The 21,803-nt window shown below is 35.8% G+C and overlaps 2 protein-coding genes across 4 annotated transcripts in view; one reads left to right on the plus strand and one right to left on the minus strand.

Annotated features, from left to right (window-relative positions):
• On the plus strand, nt 1–8,012 carry TRMT2A (tRNA methyltransferase 2 homolog A). The gene is made up of 11 exons (XM_084297305.1): nt 1–849; nt 1,576–1,684; nt 2,176–2,357; nt 3,256–3,370; nt 3,648–3,763; nt 4,346–4,457; nt 5,503–5,625; nt 6,248–6,323; nt 6,867–6,983; nt 7,209–7,305; nt 7,622–8,012. The coding sequence occupies exons 1-11, from the start codon at nt 230–232 to the stop codon at nt 7,923–7,925; spliced, it is 1,971 nt and encodes a 656-aa protein (XP_084153431.1). The 5' UTR covers nt 1–229; the 3' UTR covers nt 7,926–8,012.
• The window catches only part of DGCR8 (DGCR8 microprocessor complex subunit), a 26,070-nt gene continuing 8,730 nt past the window's right edge, over nt 4,464–21,803 (minus strand). The window contains exons 5-15 of one of the 3 annotated variants that reach the window (XR_014618925.1): nt 21,351–21,633; nt 19,562–19,759; nt 18,237–18,338; nt 17,253–17,351; nt 15,964–16,046; nt 14,730–14,830; nt 14,171–14,277; nt 13,831–13,958; nt 13,292–13,405; nt 6,025–6,142; nt 4,464–5,402 (exon numbers count right to left, since the gene is read on the minus strand). Coding sequence is in view for 2 of the 3 variants with exons in the window: in XM_084297303.1 (XP_084153429.1) it covers nt 12,822–12,905; nt 13,292–13,405; nt 13,831–13,958; nt 14,171–14,277; nt 14,730–14,830; nt 15,964–16,046; nt 17,253–17,351; nt 18,237–18,338; nt 19,562–19,759; nt 21,351–21,633 (1,299 nt within the window). In the remaining variant the exon portion in view is untranslated. Of the gene's footprint in view, nt 5,403–5,650; nt 6,143–8,150; nt 12,906–13,291; nt 13,406–13,830; nt 13,959–14,170; nt 14,278–14,729; nt 14,831–15,963; nt 16,047–17,252; nt 17,352–18,236; nt 18,339–19,561; nt 19,760–21,350; nt 21,634–21,803 lie in introns of those variants that run through there. The other 2 variants (XM_084297304.1, XM_084297303.1) reach the window with 2 other exon arrangements.

Genomic DNA, 21,803 nt, shown 5'->3' on the forward strand with positions numbered 1-21,803 from the left:
TGCAGCCCCCGCGCCATGGCGGCGCCCACCCCGCGCCCACGCCTAAGATGGCGGCCGCCTGCCTGAGGGAGCGGCGCGGGCCGCTGCGCTTTGGTTCATTGCGGTTCTTATGAGCGACGCGGGGCTTGCGAAAGGGGAGCAGGGCTGAGAAATAAACTGAAAGTTAACGGGCTGCTCCCAGAGGAAGCAGTGAACAGCGCGGCGCGGCTGGGCTTCATCAGGCGGCGGGATGGAGGTGGCTGTGCCGGCCGGGAACGGCGCGGCCGGGCCTGAAGAAGAAGAAGGAGGAGGAGGAGGAGGAGGGGGAGATGGCGGCGGCGGTGGTGGTGAAGGAGGAGGAGGAGGCACCGGGGGGGACCCCACGCCCGGCCCCGACGTGTACGGGTACACCAAGGGAGAGCTGTTCACCTCCGAGATCTATAAGGTGGAGATACAGAACCTGCCGAAGTACATCGGCTTCAACGACGTGAAGAAGTTCCTCGCCAAGTACGGGCTGAGCCCCCACAAGATCAAGCTCTTCGGGCGGCAGACGTTCGCCTTCGTGACGTTCAAGAGCGAGGAGGAGCGGGACAAGGCCGCGCGGGCGCTGCACGGGGTGCTGTGGAAGGGCCGCGCGCTCAGCGTCAGGTTGGCCAAGCCCAAGGCCGACCCCATGGCGAAGAAGAGGAAAAAAGCCGAGGGGAGCGAGGCAGGGGAGGCAAAGCGGCCGGCCCCACCGGCGGCCGGCCCCGAGGAGCCTCTCAGTAAGCAGATAGCCGATGTGGTGACTCCGCTGTGGAGCGTGCCCTACGCCGAGCAGCTGGCCAGAAAGAAGCAAGAGTGCGAGCAAGTGCTGCAGAAGCTGGCAAAGTAATTAACGGCTGGTTGTGAAGCTGCCGTGGGTCTAATGATATGTGGTTACAGTGGTATAGAGCTAAGTTTGAGCAGATTGCTATCTAAAATAAAGCCGATTAGAGGGATGTCAGAAAACAAATCCCAAACAAAGTAAATAACAGATCATCTGTGATGCTAGGGCTGAAGAAGTGCTTCAGCTGGCAAAACCTGCCATTGCCGTTCTTGGTCAGCTTCAAAAGATCACTAAATGAAAGGACATCATTTTGGGAGTCCGTAGTGCCATGGGCATAAACAGAAAGATGTTTGTGCCCCTGAAGTTCAAAAAAATGTGCACCTGTCAAATGTTATAAGAGGCAATCTGTAGAGACGGCAAAATACCATTAGGGTTTTCTCCTAAATAATCCCCTCATTTTTTAAGTCTGGTCTTTGCAGATCAAAGTATCTTTTCCATCATTTGCCCTAATTGTGTAGATAAAATTGCATTCTGTTCATGCATCAGTACCTTGCCAAACATAGTACTAACCTTTGTAACTACATTAACTCTTCTTTTGCCAGGTTATGGTTCTTGTAAAATTGGAGGTTTTTTCCATGTTAACCAAAGTATTTATTTCAGAAGAAATAGTCTTCCTCTGGCAATCTGATACTTTATTATGCCCTAGCTTCAAAAGGAAAAAAAATGTTGTGGAACAGTTTACTTTTTCCAAGTGTGTAATTTTAAATGTTTGTTTCTGATTTGGGCAGGGAAATAGGAAATAACAACAGAGCGTTACTACCTTGGCTGTTTGTGCAGAAGCAGAAGTATAACAAAATGTGCTGCCCGGTAGAGGGAGTGAAAGCATCACCGTTACAGGTAATGTCATCCGAAGTTGAGGATGGGAGGGGGTTGATGAGCTTAGGGCAAAATTGATTAGTTGGTCTTAATAGACTGCAGACAAACTGAGTATTTGTCTTCATTGCGTAATGAATGATGAATTTTAGACATCATTGCCTTTCGTGTAAATAGTGTGTGGAAATATTTACAGGAAGCAGAGAAACGCTTACCTGGATATTCTATCTTCAAAGTGAGCATGCTGTCCCCAGAAGTTTGTGTTGTAAGCTCATAAAAACATCTTTCAAAGAATGCAGTATTTTGCTTTTAGAGTAACATGATTTACTTAATTCTTTTTCATTATTGTGGTTAGTTCTCATACATCAAAGTTCAGGAATATCTTCCATACGAACTGAAATGGCTTGTGGCCTTCTGCAAGTACGTTTAACCATGTGAAGGTTGTTTTCAGATAAACTTGGCATGTACAAGTAAGTGCTGTATAAATATCTTATATAACTTTATTTTAAATCTAGACCGAATATCGCAACAAATGTGAGTTTTTGATTGGGATTGGTGTAAATCAAGAAGACAAAACTGTGGGTTGTCGTCTTGGCAAATATAAGGGTGGTACGTGCGCTGTAGTGGAGCCGTTTGATACTATTCACATTCCTGCTATTGCCAAAAAAGTAGTAAAAGCATTTCAAGACTACATAAGGTGAGCATAAGTAAATTGAATTTTCTTTAAATGTTTTGATGACTCAAAAATATTCATAAAATTAAAGTGAAAAGTTTAGTGTTTGTTCTGAGCTTTATGACCTAAGGATATACCAATCTCATTCTTCAGCATTTCTTTGACATTTGCATCTTGTGCCTTGATCACTGGGTGCATGTCCCTTGTTCTTGCTCAGCTGTTTTGAGATGGAGGGGCAGATACCAGCATAACACAGCTTTATTGCTAGTGATGAGATAACATAATCTACAAGTGAAAGTGCCTGTTATTTAAGAGCTTTTTCCAATAACTGTAAAGAAAATTTTATTCTGAAAAATTGTTAAAAGAGGAACTTGGAACAACCAAAGTCAATTGCGTGCTTTACTGATTTAGAGAAGAATCAGCCTACAAGTCAATAAAACAAAAGTGGTAAATCTGTGAGCAGTCACACTTCTTAGAAAAGGAACAGTTGCTTTGAAAAGCAGTTGAATTCTGAAAAACGGAAACTCAGAACAATCTCGAATATGGAAAGTTTTCAACTTAGTGTGGAACACAGAAGCTGATGAAGACATTTATAAAAAGTTGTGTCATTCCCTGAACGTGGTGAGAGGCTGCCTATATCCATCCTATCTATAATTTTGGATGGATTAAAATGGGTAAGAGGTAAAAGGATTATGAAAGCTAGGGAGAGATTATTTTGTGCTTGGAGATCTATTAATCTCTTCTTTTTTTTTTTCTTAATTAAGATTTGGAAGTCATTCTTCTCTTGACAGATCAATGTAGTCTCTGTTTGTACTTAACATTTTTCATCACTTTGCATGGTGAGCTGTTTTTGTTTCAATCAACTTGAATGTCATGCAAAAAATAGTTCCTTGTTAAGTAACTGAGCTTCTGAAAATTGCAGGTCAACTCCTTACTCAGTTTACAGCCCAGAAACCTATGAAGGTCACTGGAAACAGCTCACAGTCCGTACCAGCAGGAATGGCCACATTATGGCAATTGTTTATTTTAATCCTCAGGTATTTAAGATGATATATAATGTGCAGCCCAGATGCACAGTTTTAAATTACATAAATCTGATTTTATAAAGAGTGAATGTGAAAGAGAAATAGAATAATGACTTAGCGTGATTTACTCTGCATTACTGCTTTTTTATTTAGAATAATCTGATATATGCAAATGAACAATTAATGTATGTCTTCTTTAAGCATATAGAAGTATATAGCAGGCATACACTATATCATATCTTCCAAGTCACTAAGATTATTATTCTCTCTTCTCAAATGAAACCTTTAGAAATTAAGCAAAGAAGAACTCGCTGACCTAAAAGTCTCTCTGGCAAAATACTTCACAGAGGGGATGGGAAGGGACAGTGGCATTACTTCTCTGTACTTTGTGGAGGAAGGCCAAAGGTAAGGAACTTGGTTTCACTTTGGGGAATTTTGCTGGCGGTGGGATTCTTGTCGTTTGCTAATTCCTAAAAGTAGTAGCAGCATTATTACTTTGCTGAACAGTTATTTCCCTTTTCCACAATAGATTCCTGAAACTTCCAGTTTTCCTGTAGCGGTCACTGAGTAAAGGCAGCTAGGGTTTAAATGGGCAGAACTGCTACTAGTTGGTGGCCATCAAGCTGTGAAAGTGTTTGCTGTATTAGATGGGTACTTATTGTTATCAACAAGTAAATTTCGTGTCATTTTTTTTCTTTCCTATTTTACGTAATTTTTCATCTCCTCATCATCTTACACAGAGCACAAAGTCCACCTTATCTTCATCTAGAGACAATGTAGGTCAAACTCTTTGTGTCAGTGGAACGAGATTTATAAGAAAAAAATCCAAGGTGGTCTCTAAAAGAATGTGATAAATGTTGCCATGTTATAAACTACTGTGCAGTAGTACAGTTTTTAAGATGACTAATGCTTTTTGTTAAAAAAATAAAAAAAATGTAATAAACATAATTGCTTGCTTTTGTTTGTTTGTTTCTCCCCTTCTACCAGGAAATCTCCCAATTTAGAAGACTTGCCTTTGGAGCATGTGGCTGGTGATAAGTACATATATGAAGAACTTCTTGGCCTAAAATTTAGAATTTCTCCTCACGCATTTTTTCAAGTAAGGCTGATACCAAGTTTCTAATTTACCTGGATTTGCATTATTGCCTCTAAGATGAGCTGTTGCAGTGTAGCGAGATACTACATATTTAAGAGATTCAACCTTTTATATATTTGCTGTAATTAAATATATCTGAGTATTACATTCTGCTGTAAAAACTCAGTAAATGAGCATAAACTTGACGGGGAGCATGTTCAAAGTAACTTGTTTTTACTAATTCAGTATTTTAATATCATTTGTCTCTTGAATGACATTTTACAGAACATGCAATAGGCAGTTCAGTAATCTTTGTAATTTTTGCTTGGTTTTCCAAAATGTGATTCTTCCCTGCCTTTAAGCTTCAAAATTAAGTAGCCTCTGCTGTGTAAATGGAAAACAAGTACTGAAATAGGAAGGAAATACGTTACCACCTGGGATCATAAATACATTGAAGATAGGCTGTATTTTCTATTATTTGCCTTAGATTTTAGTCTACTGCTATGCATTTATTTATTTTCACATGGTCGACTTTACTTGCCCTTTAAGTTAGAGAATGCAAAATAGAGGAACTGGTTTGGTGAACTTGCTGTGTACTACTTCCTTTACAAGAAGGCATGATTACAGCATTTACATTAAAGCAGGTTTACAGATAAGGTTAAAATAAAGCTTGATGAGTGTCTTGTCATGGTTATATTCTCCTGGGTTTGAATCTACTCATTCCATTCCTGTTCAAGAACTGGAAATATTTTTAAAATCCTTTGTTTTGTAGCATTTTCCTTAATCATTTTGTTTGTTGTTTCCTCTAGTTTTCAAACTTACTTTTTAGGTACTGTAGAAAATGTCTTGTGTTTACTGGAATATAGATACCAAAACATTCCTTCTCAGAAAGTACTGAATGAGACTTTTACAATGCAATGGTAATCTTGTAGATCAGTTATATGATGATAAGTTGATGTGAAGTTCTTTCTTAGAAAGAAGGAAAAAGAAAATTTGCTTTTATAAGACTTATTAAAAAAACATTTACTGCTTATAAAAAAGTAGACCTACTTGACATATATTTTCACAGGTAAATACACAGGCTGCAGAAGTTTTGTATACTGCCATTAGGGAGTGGGCACAACTGAGCCAAGAGAGCACGGTACTTGACATTTGCTGTGGTACAGGAACTATCGGGATTTCTTTAGCCAAGGTGATTAACATCTCTTCCTGGATATAATCTACAATTAACATTCAGGTGTACCTCTTTTGTTATGAAAGAAAATACTTGATGTACTTGAAATGAAATGCATGATATCCTAAGTTTTAAAATTAATTTCTAACTAAATTGCCTGTGGCTGTTTTAACAAATCATTACGAAAGCTCACTCTTACGTTAAATACCCTAAATTATCTTTAAATTCAGTCAAAAGAGGCAGTAGTTCTGTCAGACAGCCAAAATTTACTAGAAAAGTTTTGTCCACTTAACTAGTTAGAGCTTTCTTAGAAATCTTTAGATAGAAATAACCAACTTTTGTCATACTCGCATATCTTATGAAGTAGAGTAAAGAGCGTTAAGGGAGTTTAGCCCTCCAAAAAACCCAAAAACCTACCATAACAAGAGTCTAATGGGATAGATGATGTTCATCTGAGAATTCCAGTCAAAACGCCCCTGGTACTTGCAGAGGTCTCTTGGACTCTGTTCTAGCTGCAAGCTAGAAAAGTAACCACCTGTAAGTAAAAGTTCACATGCAGTAGTTAATTGCTGATGCTATAAGTAACTGTTACATTTACATCTCTGTACCATAGGCTGATCTTTTTCCCTTGATTCTGTAGAAAGTAAAGAAAGTGATTGGAATTGAACTCTGCCAAGAAGCTGTGCAGGATGCCAAAGCGAATGCCCAGATAAATGGTTAGTTAAGCTAAAATTCTAAGATCTTTGTTTTTCCAAGCATAGTCATTTCCAAGCATTCTTTGTTTTCCAAGCATAGTAGTTACATAGCTACTTCTTCACCTTACCAAGGAGCTTGGAATTACATGTTGTTGATAGTAATCTTACCCATTTTAACTATATCTCCTGAAAATATGTATGCTAATCTCCGCAGTCATTTTTCTTGTTGACTAACAGCCAACATTACTTTTACACTGAAACGTTCTAGTTTAGAAGAAAAAAAAAGCGAAACAAAGCTCCATCTAGCCTCATAAATAAAACTCTTAACAGTATCTGTTTTTTGTGGGCTTTTGCTTTATTCTAGATAATGGAGCATGCTTAAGTTACTGCTGTTTAAATAATTTGAAGTACCAGTCAGTGGTTGTTTAAGTTACACTGGATCAGGGTAGACTAAATAACCCATAGTTTCTAAGATGTAAGACTTTAATATCCAACTTGAGTGTATTGAAAGAGGCTTTGACTTGATAAGTACTCTGATTAATACCTTGTTTCTTTGTTTAATAGAACTGAATAACATCGAATTTCATTGTGGGAAGGCCGAAGATATTGTTCCTTCCTTAATTAACATATTAGCTCCCCAGAACCTAATTACCATTGTAGATCCGCCACGAGCAGGACTGCGTAAGTTTACCTTCTCTGTTTTAAGTCCATTCTCCTAGCTGATGTTTGGTGGTGTGCCAAAGAAAACACCAGTGGAACAAATAAAGTGGGAGGCTTCAACTGTAACTTGAAGCAGCTGAGTATTCCACTAGTTTTGTTCATGCTTGAGTACAACTTGGAATACTTTTGGAAATCTGGTGATGCACACAAAACTTGCTCTCAGCTTTCTTGCTTTTGATGATCTAGACTCCAAGGTAATCCTTGCAATTAGAAGAGCTGAACAGCTGAAGAAGCTTATCTATGTATCCTGTAATCCCAGAGCTGCAATGAATAATTTTATAGAGTGAGTAATTCTTGGATAAATAAATAAATATGGTAAGAAAAATTGATTTTTGGGGTGGAGGGCTGAGGCTGGCTTTTAAGTCATGTTTACTGATTTTTTTTTCCACTGTAAAACAGCGGACAGCTGCTACAAAGCAAGCTTGGAGCTGTGTTACCTAATAATGTGTAATAATGGAAGTATTCAGGGTGCTGACTAACCATATTATGGAATGAGGCTAGGGGAAGAAAAGCTTTTCTTAGAAGAGTAGTAGTATACTCTAAGCGATGAACAGTACACTAAAATACTAATACAGTTCCTGTTCCCTTTTCCCATCAAGTCTTTGCCGGGCCCCTTCCAACCGAGTCAAAGGAGCCTCTTTCCGTCCTGTTAAAGCGATGGCTGTGGATCTCTTCCCTCAGACCAGGCACTGTGAGTTACTGATATTCTTTGAAAGGGTTGAATATGCAAACGGAAGCTCTGCAGAAGCGAAGCCTGATGATACTCAAGTCACAACAGCAGGATGTGATTCAGAGTGCTTGGACAGTACCAACCCGTCTAACATTGATGCAAGCCAGACAACTTCTATGGATACATGCATAGATACATCATCCAAAGAGAGGGAATCAACTCAAGTCCTATGAGATACTTTCCAGAAACTTCTTTTGCTTGTTAACTGCTTCAATAACATTGTCGCTCTAACACCCAGGTAATAAATCTCTACAACAGAGTGGCTGCAAGGCTTCCAAGTTATTTCATCATAATACTAATTTGAATTAAATTTAATTACATACCATTAAGCCAAATTCTGCTTTTCTCCTCCTGCCCTCAGAGGGAAACCGAGGTGAGTGAATTAATATATAGAGTGGCCTCACTCTTTATACAGTTGTGATACAGCCTTAAATGTTATCCCACAGCTGTATTACTGAAGGAGAAAGTAGCTTGAACGCAACTTACTCAGTTTGAGGTTATAACTGAAGTACTTTTGAACAAAATGTTTTCAACACCATCTCTGCACTAGATTCAAAGATCTTATCTCAGCTATCTTCCCAACTGTTTTACTCAGAGCCCTGTGCAATAAAAGAAAAATGCAGTTGCATTTACTGCAAAACCTTAACACAATAAACATAGATTGCAGGCACCTGGGGGATGAGCAAGAGTGGTGTTAGTGAACCCTAGGAACTACAAAGCTTAGCATCTTAAATCACACTTTGCATGTATGTATTGGTTGTGAGGAAAAACCTGTTTGAGATTCCTACCCTTGCGTGAGTTTGCTGTCCAGTCAAGATTCATACATCTGTACAGGTGCTCAGAGCCTAGTATTAATTGAAGGGAGCCTGATCCACACCATAGGATAGACTGACTGTTAGAAGGAATAACCATTTTAACATCAAAGTTATTTAAAGTATTTTTAATGTACATTTAGTATGGACTGAACAAAAAACTTTTGTTACAGCACTCACAGACTTGCTAATACTCCTTTCTGTCCAGTTAGGCATATGACAGCAGGTACCAAAAATTGCAGCATTAGATTGTGTTGTTTCAAACTGACATAAGTAAAAAATACAAATTCCAATTTCTGAAAAAACTTAAACACAACTTCCCCTCAAAAAATGTTTAACATTATATGCATTCAATTCCTTTCCAAAAAAGTGAGTCAACGACTACTTCCATAACCAGTAAGCCCATACTGATCTAATTTGTATTTCAATATATCTACAGGAAGCAAAGGATCAAAGTTCCTTTTTCTAAATGTGCTTAAGTTATCACAATACTGATCACACTGCAGCATTTTATAATATCAAACTTTATTGCTCAAAACTAATTGTCTGAAAAATACACATGTAGTACTCAAAGACCAAACACATAGGCTTATATGATTGTGCAGAAAAAAAAGCAAGCAGAGGCTCAGTGAAAATGAGGCTTTATAGTTGTACCAATTTAGCACTGGCATCAAGCAACTGCACCCAATACAATTCATACAGCAACCATTGTTACCTACTTGGGCAATAAGATTGATTTTTTTCCCACTTTCCCATCTCAGATACACATCAGAATACTGTAACTGAACGTTTTATTTGGTTAAGAACAGCATGGCTTCTTGCACTTCACCTTTCTTCCTGCGGAAAGTTAGGCAGCTATCACTTCCTGAATTTTACTCTAGAACTAAAGTACAGTCTAGAGAATTAATAAGATATAATCATGCTTTTAAATGTTACAAATGTATTTGTATAAAGCCTAACAGCATCACAGGGAAGTGGAAGTTTACATACAACAATTAATTTTATGCATAACAGTCTTCCCAAATATCTGAGTACCCAACTACTTTGTCAGTTTTGTTTAATAAATATGTAAGAAAAAGCTGAATTACTGGTGTTTAAATAGGTAGCATCTGACTATTCACTGGAAGTCACAGTAAGTTTTCCATCAGTACCATAAAGATTTGAATGCACACTAATTTAACCCTTAAAGTCAATATACCACACTTTTGTCAAAAAGCACATAATATGCAAAGCACAACTGTAACTCCCAAAGGATGGAACAGTTCTTAAAAATACACTCCATCCCTATAAAAATACCCATCCTCCTCTGTATATAGAAGGGATAAAGAACAAATGTCAGTGACAAAAGCAGCAGCTGTTTTTATGCATTCATATAATCAAGATCTAAACCCTTACAGCCGATTACCTAGAAAACACACAAGAGTTACAAGACAAATTTAGGATACATCTTGAATCACACTGTAAGTGTTCATGCAGAAGCTGAAGTTAATGCAATGATCTATCCTCTATCACAGCAGCTCGTGCTTATGTGCAAATGCAAGACTGTTACACTCCAAACAATAGTAAACATTAAAACACAAGAATACTTCACAATGACAATAAACAGCAGTTAAGTTGTTTGTTCCAGCAGTTATTGCGCTATTTTCTGGACATCTCTCCAGTTAAAGGCTGCAGCAAGGTCTAATACCATCTTTTTTGTTTGTTTTTGTTTAGAATGCATAATATATCTTCTAGGCTTTGGTTCACAATGAAATCTCTGGATGTTTTTATTAAGGGCAATGGTCACATTGTGATTCTGATAGTGGCAGACTGAGGTAATACAGCAATCCTCTTAAAAATAATGAAATCAAATTTTTAAGTGAGGCATCTATGTATATTCTGCAGGTAATCTGCAAAAACACTGACATTCTGATTTCAGAAAAATAAAGGATCTACAAGGGTGATTTGTCTTTTACAGTGCTGTCCAAGTAAAGTTTTTTTCTGCTGAAAACATAAGCTGAAGTAAACCCTACCTAATGCAGTAATACATTTAGGCATAGAAGATATAAGCCCTGTCTTTATGAAAAAAATAAAAAAGAGACAAACAGTAATCACTGCTTGTCACTACTGCACCAATATTATACACCTTTCTTAAAAGATGGAAATTTATTAAAGCTACACTAAATTAAAAAAAAAAAAGCAGAGGCATTTTTTTTGTAGATAGGCCACTTCTTTAAATAATATTTTATGTATAGTCTTCCAAGTCTTCCAACTACCCGTATCCTGCTATAACAGGATTACAATTTGCAGAACTGAAAAGCTAAATATAATAAGGAACAGTGGGAGAATTCATATTTGCAGAGACCTTTGAGCATATCATTCAAATAGAAATGGGTAAGACTCCAGGACTCCCATTTAATCTCAAGCATTATATGCAACGTAAGCTTGAGATAAAAATCAAAATCCATGTATTTCCAAAATAACAGGTATAATGATCTTAAAGGAGGTGTAGACAATACTGATGCCAATATTGTTAAAATCCAGTAGGCACAAAATTCATTATACTGCAGCACTCTATATGTAACATGGTATTAAACAATAAAATAAAATAGTAATAATAATAAAAAAACACAACAAACTAAGAACATTCCCTTTCTCCCCTCCCTACCCCAAGCCCCCAGACCACTGTCCAGGTAAGTACCAGGAGCTGCAGCAATTAAAAACTGACCTCTTTGACTCCTACAGGAGTGTAAAATATACCAGTACAACTCTTGGGTAAATCATTGAAGCCCTACCACCAGCTTGGTTTTTATTCTCTTCTTTTATAACAGACCAAAGAACCCACAGAAATGGTTCTAAGAGAAGACTTACTGCAATCACCCAGTAAACACCAAATGAAGAAAAAAAAACCTCATAAAGCAGTGCTTTCACTACAGCCAAAACTATTTCTTCTGTGCTTAATGTAATAAAGCCTCAGATGACATAGTGAGTACTGCCTGTTTTCTAAGATTGTATTTTATAGTAGTTGCATATTTGTGATTTTCCTATTTACCAGTAAAACTTGTTATGGTCTCATTCTACTCATTACTCTATGTCATATTCCAAATCTACATTCTAATTTTCATTGCAGAAGTTACATTTTTCTTCAAAAACTAAAAATGTAATTAAAAAAGTAAAAACAAAGCTTTTTAAAAAAACTAAATTGCTGCAGTTATTTAATATTTCTTGTAGTTGCTGTTACTATTCCTAATTTTTTCTTTTATTTTTTTTTTATTTTATGGTGCAAATTAAGACTTAAGTCAGGTGTATTCTGACTCCAATGAAATGAGAAACTTTTTATTGCTGGGAGAAGGGAGTGGAACATGTTTAAACACCATACTGGCAAAATATTTTCAGACTGCCAACCATGTTCGATTACATTTTGGCTCCAAGCTTTGAAAACAGTCTTTCAAATTGCAGTTTTCATTTAAATCTAATAAGTAGAGCCTTATTTTTCCCCTTTCAACTGATCTGTAAACTAACATAGACTCTTTTCAGTTAACATAAATCCCAATGATTTTGAATATCCAGCCTGTTGCTCTTAACACTACCAGGTATACTTGTTCTTTTCAAGTAGTAAAAAAAATATCTGCATACTGTGATCTTGAATAACTAAGCCTGGCAGGAGACGAAATAACAGAACAAAACAAAATAAACAGCATTACTGGCCTAATCCTATGGCATTAGGAACATTGCTCATCATTTTCATGTATTTGTCACCAAAGTGTCTTATCAGTGCATATTATTATGTGCTGAAATGCAACAAAACTTTTCACAAAAATAGTTTTAGGCATGTTCATACAAGAAGATGTACATATATTTCTTTTATATATACATATATATGTATGTGTGTGTGTATATATATATAGTATCAGCTTTAACCTGTACATAGAAATTCTGAATTTCATCCTTAAAACACATCCATTTCAAATATAGATGGTTTTCAAGGAAAAAGTGCTTGCTTGAATTTATCCTGTGTGAACATGCCTGTCCTCTGTGCATTTGCCCAAGTAGAGATCTTTGTGATCAATCCTTTAAACGTACATATCTCAGAGGTATAAAAAAAAGAAAAAAGGAAAAAGTAATATTGCCCTGATGATGCAAAAAGAACAATGCATAACTGAAGCAGCTTGGATTTTAAAAGTTATCTTGCATTCTGCAGCAAACAGATTTTTAAATAGTTGTTGAAAATCTAGTTCCTCCATTTGTGTTATTGCTCCCCACTCGTAAATTTTTTCATTATACATCAACAGTACACAGAGGTTCACTACCAGGCTGAGCCGATTCTACTATTGTCATCTTGGGTTTCTTTCGTGTTTCCTCCTAAAAAAAAAGACATAAAACAAAGCCCACCACAGAGTCACATCAACAATATAATAACAAAAAGCACTTTTAAAATGTTGCACAACATTAGCCAAATTTGCATTTGTCTCTGTGAATAGCTAACTTGTTCTAATGTTAAAAACCATTTTATTGAAGTAAAATTAGGTCGTAAGCCCACCTCAAATAGAGGATGAAAGTCGCTCTAAAAGCATTCCTCCAAAAATAATAAAAACACTACAAAAATCGAGTTTTGAGCAACTTTTCTTATCTGAGATACTGTAAAAAACAAGCAAAAATTCTACAAACAAGTGGTAAGTCTTACCTGTGGCATTCATCTTGTTTGTACGTAAGTTTTAAAAAAGAGTAAAATAAGAGCTTATACTCACTCTTTCTTGTGCCAATTTTTTCATTTCTTCCTGTAACTTGTTTAGGATGTGCAGATTTGGCTTGTTCTTTTTGGCATACTGCTGAAGCTCTATCACACTTTTATCGGATGTCTCCTATTCAACAGAACCATAAGCAACAACAGATGAGCTTTTAAATATATAAACATATAAAAGAAGTTTTATGTAAAAGAAGTTTTCTCTGATATTTATATTTCTTTAAGCAATAACATAGATTTACATGAATTACTTACACATTAAATAGGTTTTATATTTTCAGTCTAGAAAATACAACATTAACAGAATTATCAATGAAAGCACTCATTTTATGTTTTAGCAATAGCAAGATACGAGAACCAATTCAGAAGAATTGAGAATCGCTCATCAAACGTATGCTGCCTTTACCATGGCAGGGAGCAACAGGATTATGTTGAAATAAGATACCATTGAAGCTTTGCTGTAATTAAAAACAAAATCCACAAATATACAAAAGCAACAATACAATCACAAGGTAGGTTACAATCAAAGAAAATAATCTTCACCTGTTTAACCATCTTGCTACTCTCTCTACCATACATACGCAAAAGAGAGCCCCAATTTTTCACATGTGGATGCAGCAGTTGAAGGATTTTCTGTGAAGCTAGTTGTTTCCCCACTCTTTTATTTTTGCCTGTAAAAGTAATCATGAAAATGTGTCACATCAGCACTTCAAGGACTTAGATAAACACTGATGTTTACTTGTGTCACTCAAAACTGAGATACCAGAAAAAGAGTAGAAAAAGCATATAACATTCTAGGTAACTGAACAAGTACCTGCAAAATGGATAAAAGAGAACAGGAGAAAATGAAGATATTGGAGGCCATACTAAATACTGTACTTACACCAGCCTCGCACCGTGTGCTTGCCACAAGTCATGACATATTCACTCTTCTGATTTTTACCAGGAATCACTTCAAATTTTATGGATGTGTCACCCATTCCATGATTTCTTAAGCACAAACAAAAATCAATATCATACGCTAAGTACAATTACAAATAACTGAACTAGTTACAGTTATCTCTGTCAATAATTGCTGTAGCATTAGATACAGTAATAACAAATTAAGATATCAATGAATCGGTAGTTATTTCTTAGATCAGTAACTTGAATGAAGAGGCAACCACGTATAAAGGAATAACAAATACATTCACATCTTCCACAATTAAATCCTAGTCTCAGAAGCAAAACCAGCAAATATAAATTCAAGGAAGATACAATATTAATAAGATAGCTAATATGGACTGAACTGGTTAAGTGAGTGAAGTAAGCTTGTTGTGCCAGCCCACAAATGTCCTTAATTCACTAAGGAAAATTGTGAGTACCAGCATCCAAGTAAACAATGTGCCCTGACCCAAAGCACTTGAACACAACAGAATTTGTTCCTCATGCTGCAGCCTTACCTTTTAAGGCACTCATGGAGAATCTGATATGGAGACAAAAGTCCAGCTTTGCTGGTCAGTTCATATACCCGTGAGTCCTCAATACTGATATGGTTAAAATACTACAAAGGAGTTAAAAAAGGGTTATTGAATTTTTACACGCACAAAATTTTAATATTGTTCTAAATCCTTATCTTTCCCATATAGCTTTCAGCAGAGTAACAGAATCTGTTTAATAACTATTTTCAAATGCATAGTGGACATCTTTACCCATGTCATTAAGATTGCCATTCCTAATCATATGTTTGCAGACTTTTTTTTTCTAAATCAACTCCAATTTTACATTAGAAAATCAGTTTTAGTATGTTTTTAAATCATCCTTCTTCCCTGAGGAAGAAGTTATTTATCTCATTTTGAAATTCTACTTACCAAAATGATGTGTTTTAATAGAAGAAAATATAACAGCTATTGGAAGGTTTTGTTTTCCATTTAAAAAAAATGAAAAAAAATCTGTTTTCTTCATGACCATTTCAATATTACAAGGCATGCACTACAGTTTTAATTTAAAGCAAGCATAAAACCAACTCATTTTCTGTATAGCCTGCTTTTTAAAAGAACATTCCTTTCAGGCTTATCACCGCTTTTTCCTTTCCTGTTGGTCTACAGTACGCTGAATTGAAGGTTAACATATCACAGATGAACTAGCTATTTAATACATCCAATACCTGAAAACACAGCACACACTGTCCACTTCAAAAAACTATTCCTTTGAATTTTCTCAAATGTTACTGCTCAAAGTCAGAAACACGAGCTGTCTGATCTAGCAGTAAGAGCTTTCACAGCTAAATGAAGAAGTTTCAGAAGCCATGGCACATTTAGTTCTTACTTGGTCTTCTAAGATGATCACACAAAATCAGAGAGCATGTAGCTCTGAAATTTTCAAAGCCATAATTCAGAAAGCCAGGATAGTACAGGCCATCTAGTGTGCTAGAACATTTCAGGTCTTCAGCAAGTGATCTCATATTTCAACAAGGGGCTAGCTCTCTTCATCAAAACAAATTTTCTGGTCACCTCCCATAGTAAAAATGTATTTTCATTGTCATAGGTCTTGTTATAAATAAAGAATTTCACATTTCTATCTGACTGAGAAAGCAAAGTTATGGATTTTCAACAAAGTTTCTCACACTAAAGGTGTAATGTTTTTAAAAACAGAGACTCCAATAACCACATTCATCAGGTAAGAAGAGGTCAGTACCTCAAGTTCTTCACTGTCTTTGGGCTTCTCCTCAGAGGTCTGTTTAACAAAGTCAGGAATAAGGATTTCCAGTGTAGCTCGAGCTGCAGAAGATGATTTAATGTCTCAATTACCTTTATTTTAAACAATGATTGTAAACAACAGCAGCAGAATGAAACACTCTTTAGGCAAGCCTCACATCTCTCCTAGAAATCACCACCTATCTTAGAAAAAAACTTAACAGGTAAAATGAGCAACTTCTTACCACAACAAGTATATTCACTTGAACAACTATATCGTTTTTTCTTAAAAAAGTGTAAATTGATATAATGAAAAACTTAAAACTATTAAACTGTACCTAAGAAAAAACTGCTTTTTGCAAATGCATGAAAAAGGGGGGGGGGAAGTCTCACATCAAGTAATGTATCCTTGGAAAGAAAAATTAAAGGCATGTTATCACCCCGTAGTAGTTACAGCAGAATCCTACAATTGTACCACTAGAGCATTCAGTTTGCCTAAATGATCACAAAGAAATTTCTTTTTTCATGCACAAAAAGTTGTGTGCTGTATTTTGATGTTTTAGCTACGCTGACAAATTTCACAAAAGCTCCAAGTACCACACATATATTATAGATCTCTAAATTTTATAAAGTTATTTTTTCTTGACCTCTGTGCTAAACACATTCCAATCTGGAGATCAGGAAGAAGTTCTAATGTGCAAGACACGTGCTCATCTAGGTATTCATTACATACACATTAATTACAGAGTTAAATGGTTAGAACTATGACTAATTAGATTTAAACCATTAATGGTGAGAGTTACTTGCAAATCAGTATAAACAACATATTTCAGTGTAATTGTTTTATTATCAGAAAGAGCTCCAAACCAACCACTTGAAGGTTTTTTTTTTATTATTTGTTTTTGTTCTTAAAAGAGGGTAAACACTTAAAATTTGCTAAAAATCCATGAGTCAGGTGTTTGTATAGCAGACAACAGTATAAAGAAAACACATACTCAATGGTCTGATAATTAGAAACAGATGTGATTACAGCTAATCAGTATAAATCAGTAGTTTATACATAAATTAACTTCTAAAGATTCTCCATGGTTTTCTCTCCCAGTGAACTGTTGAACCTTGGAATGGCAAAAGTCTCTACAACAGTATTTCTTTTAATAAGAAGACATGAATGGACGTGTAGCTGTTAGCAAAATTACTCCTACTTACTATTGCAAATATGTCATCTTCAAAGCAGAAATGAGAACAGATAAACAATTCACCAGTTGGTATTAAGAAAGAAAAGTATATTACCAGCTTTATTCTTGGCAAGTTTTTTGCTGCTGGCAGTTCCTGCCCCATAAGTTACTCCATCAATAATCACTGAGGCTCCAAAAGGCTCACTTGGGTTCTCTGAAAATGAAGGATGAGCAAAACTGAAAGCTTTTCAGGACTCCCAATGCAAAGACAGTCGTGAACATGAAATATCACCGTTGTCAAGATTTGTTTTCTTTCATTTCAATAGGGAGGAGTATTGTTTACTCTTCAGAGCAACTGAAGCATATGAAAACTTAAGAGTTTCCCAGTAACAGAGACCTACCACCACGTACATCATTCTTCCAAATGAGGAAATTTTATGTTTTAAAAGATCATTTAAAATCTGCCAGAATTTAAATGTTAATTCCAAAGTGGTTTTTTTTGTTTGTTTTTTCTTCTTTTTTTTTTCCCCACCACTAGCACAGTGTAAATGCAAGAGCTATACATTGTGGTATTAAAAACTCAATTACATTATGAACACACAAGAAAAATGTAACTGAAAAATTATAGCTTCCACTCTAAACTAAGGCACCTGACTTTATTTCTTGGATACAAATATATAATTCCTCATATATTTAACATCAATTCATACATATACAAGTTGCTTAGGATGACTGGATTTATTACGAACCTCCATGGCATAACAATAATCATAACATACAATAACGTGTACTTTTTTTTTTTTTTAACTCTACATATCTAAAATAAAGTTTAGATGCAAGTAAGTTACTCTAATCCAGAATCGCTTAGTCATATTTTTCTAAGCAAAAACCCATACGCATATTTTAAAACATAAGAGGCCCATATCCATGTTTGAGATATACAGAAAGCATTTCCTAGCTAGAATTTGGCTCACTGTAGACTTTCAATACACTCCCAAGGAAAACTGTCCATTGATTGAATTTATTTTACTATTAAGATATTCAAGCACTAGAGAAGCTTTTCAAAACAGCATTGTGGTCAATAAAAACTTAGACTTACCACATTCAAAGAAATTGTAAACAGGGCGAACCTTTAGGACTCGTTGCATATATTCATGCAGTATGCAAACTTCAGACTTCCCATTGGGATTAATGACAAATTCTACAAAAAAAAAAAAAAAAAAGGGGGGGGGGAGAAAACAACAATTAGTTTCAGTCTTGAAAAAGAAAATTACTACTACAAACTAATAAATAAATAAATTGCAAACTGCAAGGGAGAAGTGCCTGCTCATTTCCCTACATACACGTATCACCCTAAAGTATGTACACTGGAAATGACAAGTATTTGGCAAACTAATTTTTAAGGTGGTATTTTGAATGAGTTCATCTATATTTTAATGTACTGCATGCAACACTAGCATTACATGGTCAGCAATATGTTTTTTTTGTTGTTGTTTTGTTTGTTTGTTTTTTTAACTAGTCTGTATAGCAATACTTTATAGTACTTTAACAACCGCTGGTAACTTAAATCTTGTGAGGGAAAAATCACTGACTTCAGAACATGTAAGTAAATGCTGACAATTAATATGTACAATAGAAGTTAGACAAATTCTTAGAATTCTCTTTTGCAGCCATCACAGAATTAAAATGAGTTTTAAGAAAACCTGTAATAAATAGTATGCATTATGGTCCATGTTTAAAAACATAAAGAAGAGTTCTCACCTTTTAGCTCAAGCTTAGTTTTTGTTGACAAAACACTTGAGTTTTACATGTGTTTCCTTACTCAGTTTAGAAAAAATAAATACACCAGATCATCCTTTTATACTTTTGTACTACTTTTATACCGGATGTTTTTTCACACCATGGGAAAACATAATATAAATAGTATAAATAGATATTGATATGTATAAACTTTTTTTTTTTTAATAATAGTTAACAAAGCAAAATAAATAAAAAAAACAAGCAACTCTCAATGAATAATCAGATTAAATTTCAACTGCATCTCCCTGTAACAGGGAATGGTTACTTTTTATTTTATAGGTTTTAATTTGGAACAATCTGAGACTTTTAACCAGTCCCTAATTTGGGATTGATTAGAACTGGTATAGAACTGAAAAGACAGCAGCAACCAGAGATCGGGTAGGACAGTGTTCAATAACCATCAATATTAACAAATAGCTGAAGTTAGTAACCAGCTATCAGGACTGAAGCCTTAAATAAAAATTTTGATAGCATTTTTCCTTTAATTTTTTTATATGATGGAACCAAGGATGCAAAATTCTGAAACAAGAAACAAATAGATTCATTACAGATTTTTTTTTTCCCAAGTCAAGCTTGGAACTGCCTTTCACATCAAACATTTGAACTCTAGGTAGATTAACTAACCTTTCTTTGTAGGTGCATCTTGCACAGACAAGGTAATGAGTTTCTGATTGGCAGGCAAAATAGGCCGCTCAGATTCTGCCTGCTTCCGCTTCATTTCACGATTGAATTGCCGTCTCTCAGCCCAGGTTCTGAATTTTTTTACGGTAACTTGTTCAAAGTCAAAACGTTTCTCAAGATAGTGTCTAAAATCTTCCAGATCTAAGAAACACATGCGAGTTACTCTCTATACTTGACCACTGAACAAGGAATAAATTCACTATTTCCACTGTTTTAAATACATAATTATTGGTTTTAGTCTAGGAGCAAGAATAGTAGCTTTAGTTCACAAGGTTAAGATACTATTTTACACTAACGAAGTAAACTACAAGTTCCCTCATTACCGTATCAAATGCACAATGTTTGTGCAAACTGGAAAACAAACAAAAACAGCTATGTTTTTTCTGTCACCAGAAGATTTTCCCCATGTAACACCCAGTATATTATCCAACAAAATACTGCTAATAGTTCTACATCATCACTTATCCACCTTCTCATTACCTGAAGCAAGGTATCCACTAAATAACAGTAGTTTGCTACTAACCTCAGTTTCCTGAAGCCAATACTGACTATTGCTGCCTATTTATTCAACTGTGAATCATGGAATGCTATATGATACTCTGTGAGCTCCATGAGTATTGTGCTGGCTTCTAAATAAAATTTAACACATTCATTTTTATGTAAAGAGTAGTAAAAGACAATCCTCCACTGGAGTGTACCTACTCCTTTCTAGGACATTTCTGCAGATCTAAGCAGCAAAAATAAGATAGAGTAGCATTCCAAGATGTTAATGAACAACAAAAAAGCTGGTGACATTGTCTCCTTCCACAAGGAATTACAAATGCAAGTTATGCTTATATTTTACCACTCACATTTTCAGTAATATAGAACAGATCCCATTTAAGGAGAGAGGTAAGTGTGTGTTCACTAGTTTTAGTTTTGCTACTAGGTACTGATGATTTATTAGACTTTTAAAGTCTTTTGACATGGTTTTTGGAATCAACAGGACACATGTAATGCCATGTTTTGTGTTTCTGAATACAACAAACACATTCCATACCAGTATTGTAAGCAGCACTAATTGACGTGGGTGGTATTTTCAGGTACATAGCTGTAAATGGCACACAAGCGTTCTGTCCAAGTTCCTCTCTAAGTCTGGCAGCGAAGGTAGGATGAATTCTTTTAGACAGTTTTTTGAATAAAACCTATTAGACTTGCATAAGTAACATACTGAAGCATCAAAGCCCTTGTCTGAATGCAACTTTATTTGTGTAACTTATTCTGTGCAAACAAGCAAAACGTATCATTTATCTTAAGAGACTATATTGAAAAAAGGTAAAATTCAGCCAATGCAAACACTGTATAGAAAATCTTCTTCATGCAAAAGAAACATACTTCACAGCACTAATTTATATGTACAGATTGATGTAACTGATTCTTAGAGTGAGATACAAGTTCACAGGTCTGCATCACCCAAATTTTCCATGGTATTGTGTAAAACTTGCATATAGACCCTCAGAAGTCTTCAGCAGAAATTCCCAGCATGTGTTTCCACTTATTACAATCAAAATTGATTTGTAAAACTGGATCTACTTTTCTAAATCTCTGCATAAGAAAAAACTATGGAAAGACAACTTACCACTTGCTCACAGGTAACATAGTATGCCGTTGTCAAGTCAGGAATAAAGCACAAGTGTCCCAAATGCCATTACCCCAACACCAGCCCAGAAGAGAGTCCACTTCCTATACATACCTACAGATTCATCTTTACACACTTCAACTTTGGCCTTAACTTGTCCCAAGGCTCCTTGTGCTGCATCTCCCCCTGAGGGGTCTTTGTCATCTAAAGGCCCAGAATCAGCAGCAGTGGAATCTGGTTCTTCTGTTTGGCAGTCCAGTTCTGAAGATTTATCTATGTGCTTTATGGGTGATACTTCCCCATTTGGGGTTATGTCATTATTTTGTTCCCTTTCCTCATTTTCCTTCATTTTTTTATAATGCAAGCAGGGAATGCTACTAAGGGGAGGATCATGTTTCTGCAAATGTAAAATAACACAGGTTTCAGTACCTCAGGACGATCAAAAGCAAAACCAAAACTCAAAACCAGAAAACACAATCAAGATTGAAGCTAATTTTAGTAAGTCTAAGCTGAAGCTGCTCTTTAGTTAGCAATTTTATCCTAGGCAAGACCGTAGCATGCCTATTA

This window comes from Netta rufina (genome assembly GCF_964035555.1).
Source record: "Netta rufina genome assembly, chromosome: 17".
Taxonomy (NCBI): domain Eukaryota; kingdom Metazoa; phylum Chordata; class Aves; order Anseriformes; family Anatidae; genus Netta; species Netta rufina.

Excerpts from the sequence above, each read along its gene's own strand:
- TRMT2A (XM_084297305.1), top strand. The coding sequence starts at position 230 with ATGGAGGTGGCTGTGCCGGCCGGGAACGGCGCGGCCGGGCCTGAAGAA. Across the intron at positions 5,626-6,247 it reads TCGGGATTTCTTTAGCCAAG|AAAGTAAAGAAAGTGATTGG; the intron begins GTGATTAACATC and ends TTGATTCTGTAG. Across the intron at positions 7,306-7,621 it reads GCAATGAATAATTTTATAGA|TCTTTGCCGGGCCCCTTCCA; the intron begins GTGAGTAATTCT and ends TTTCCCATCAAG.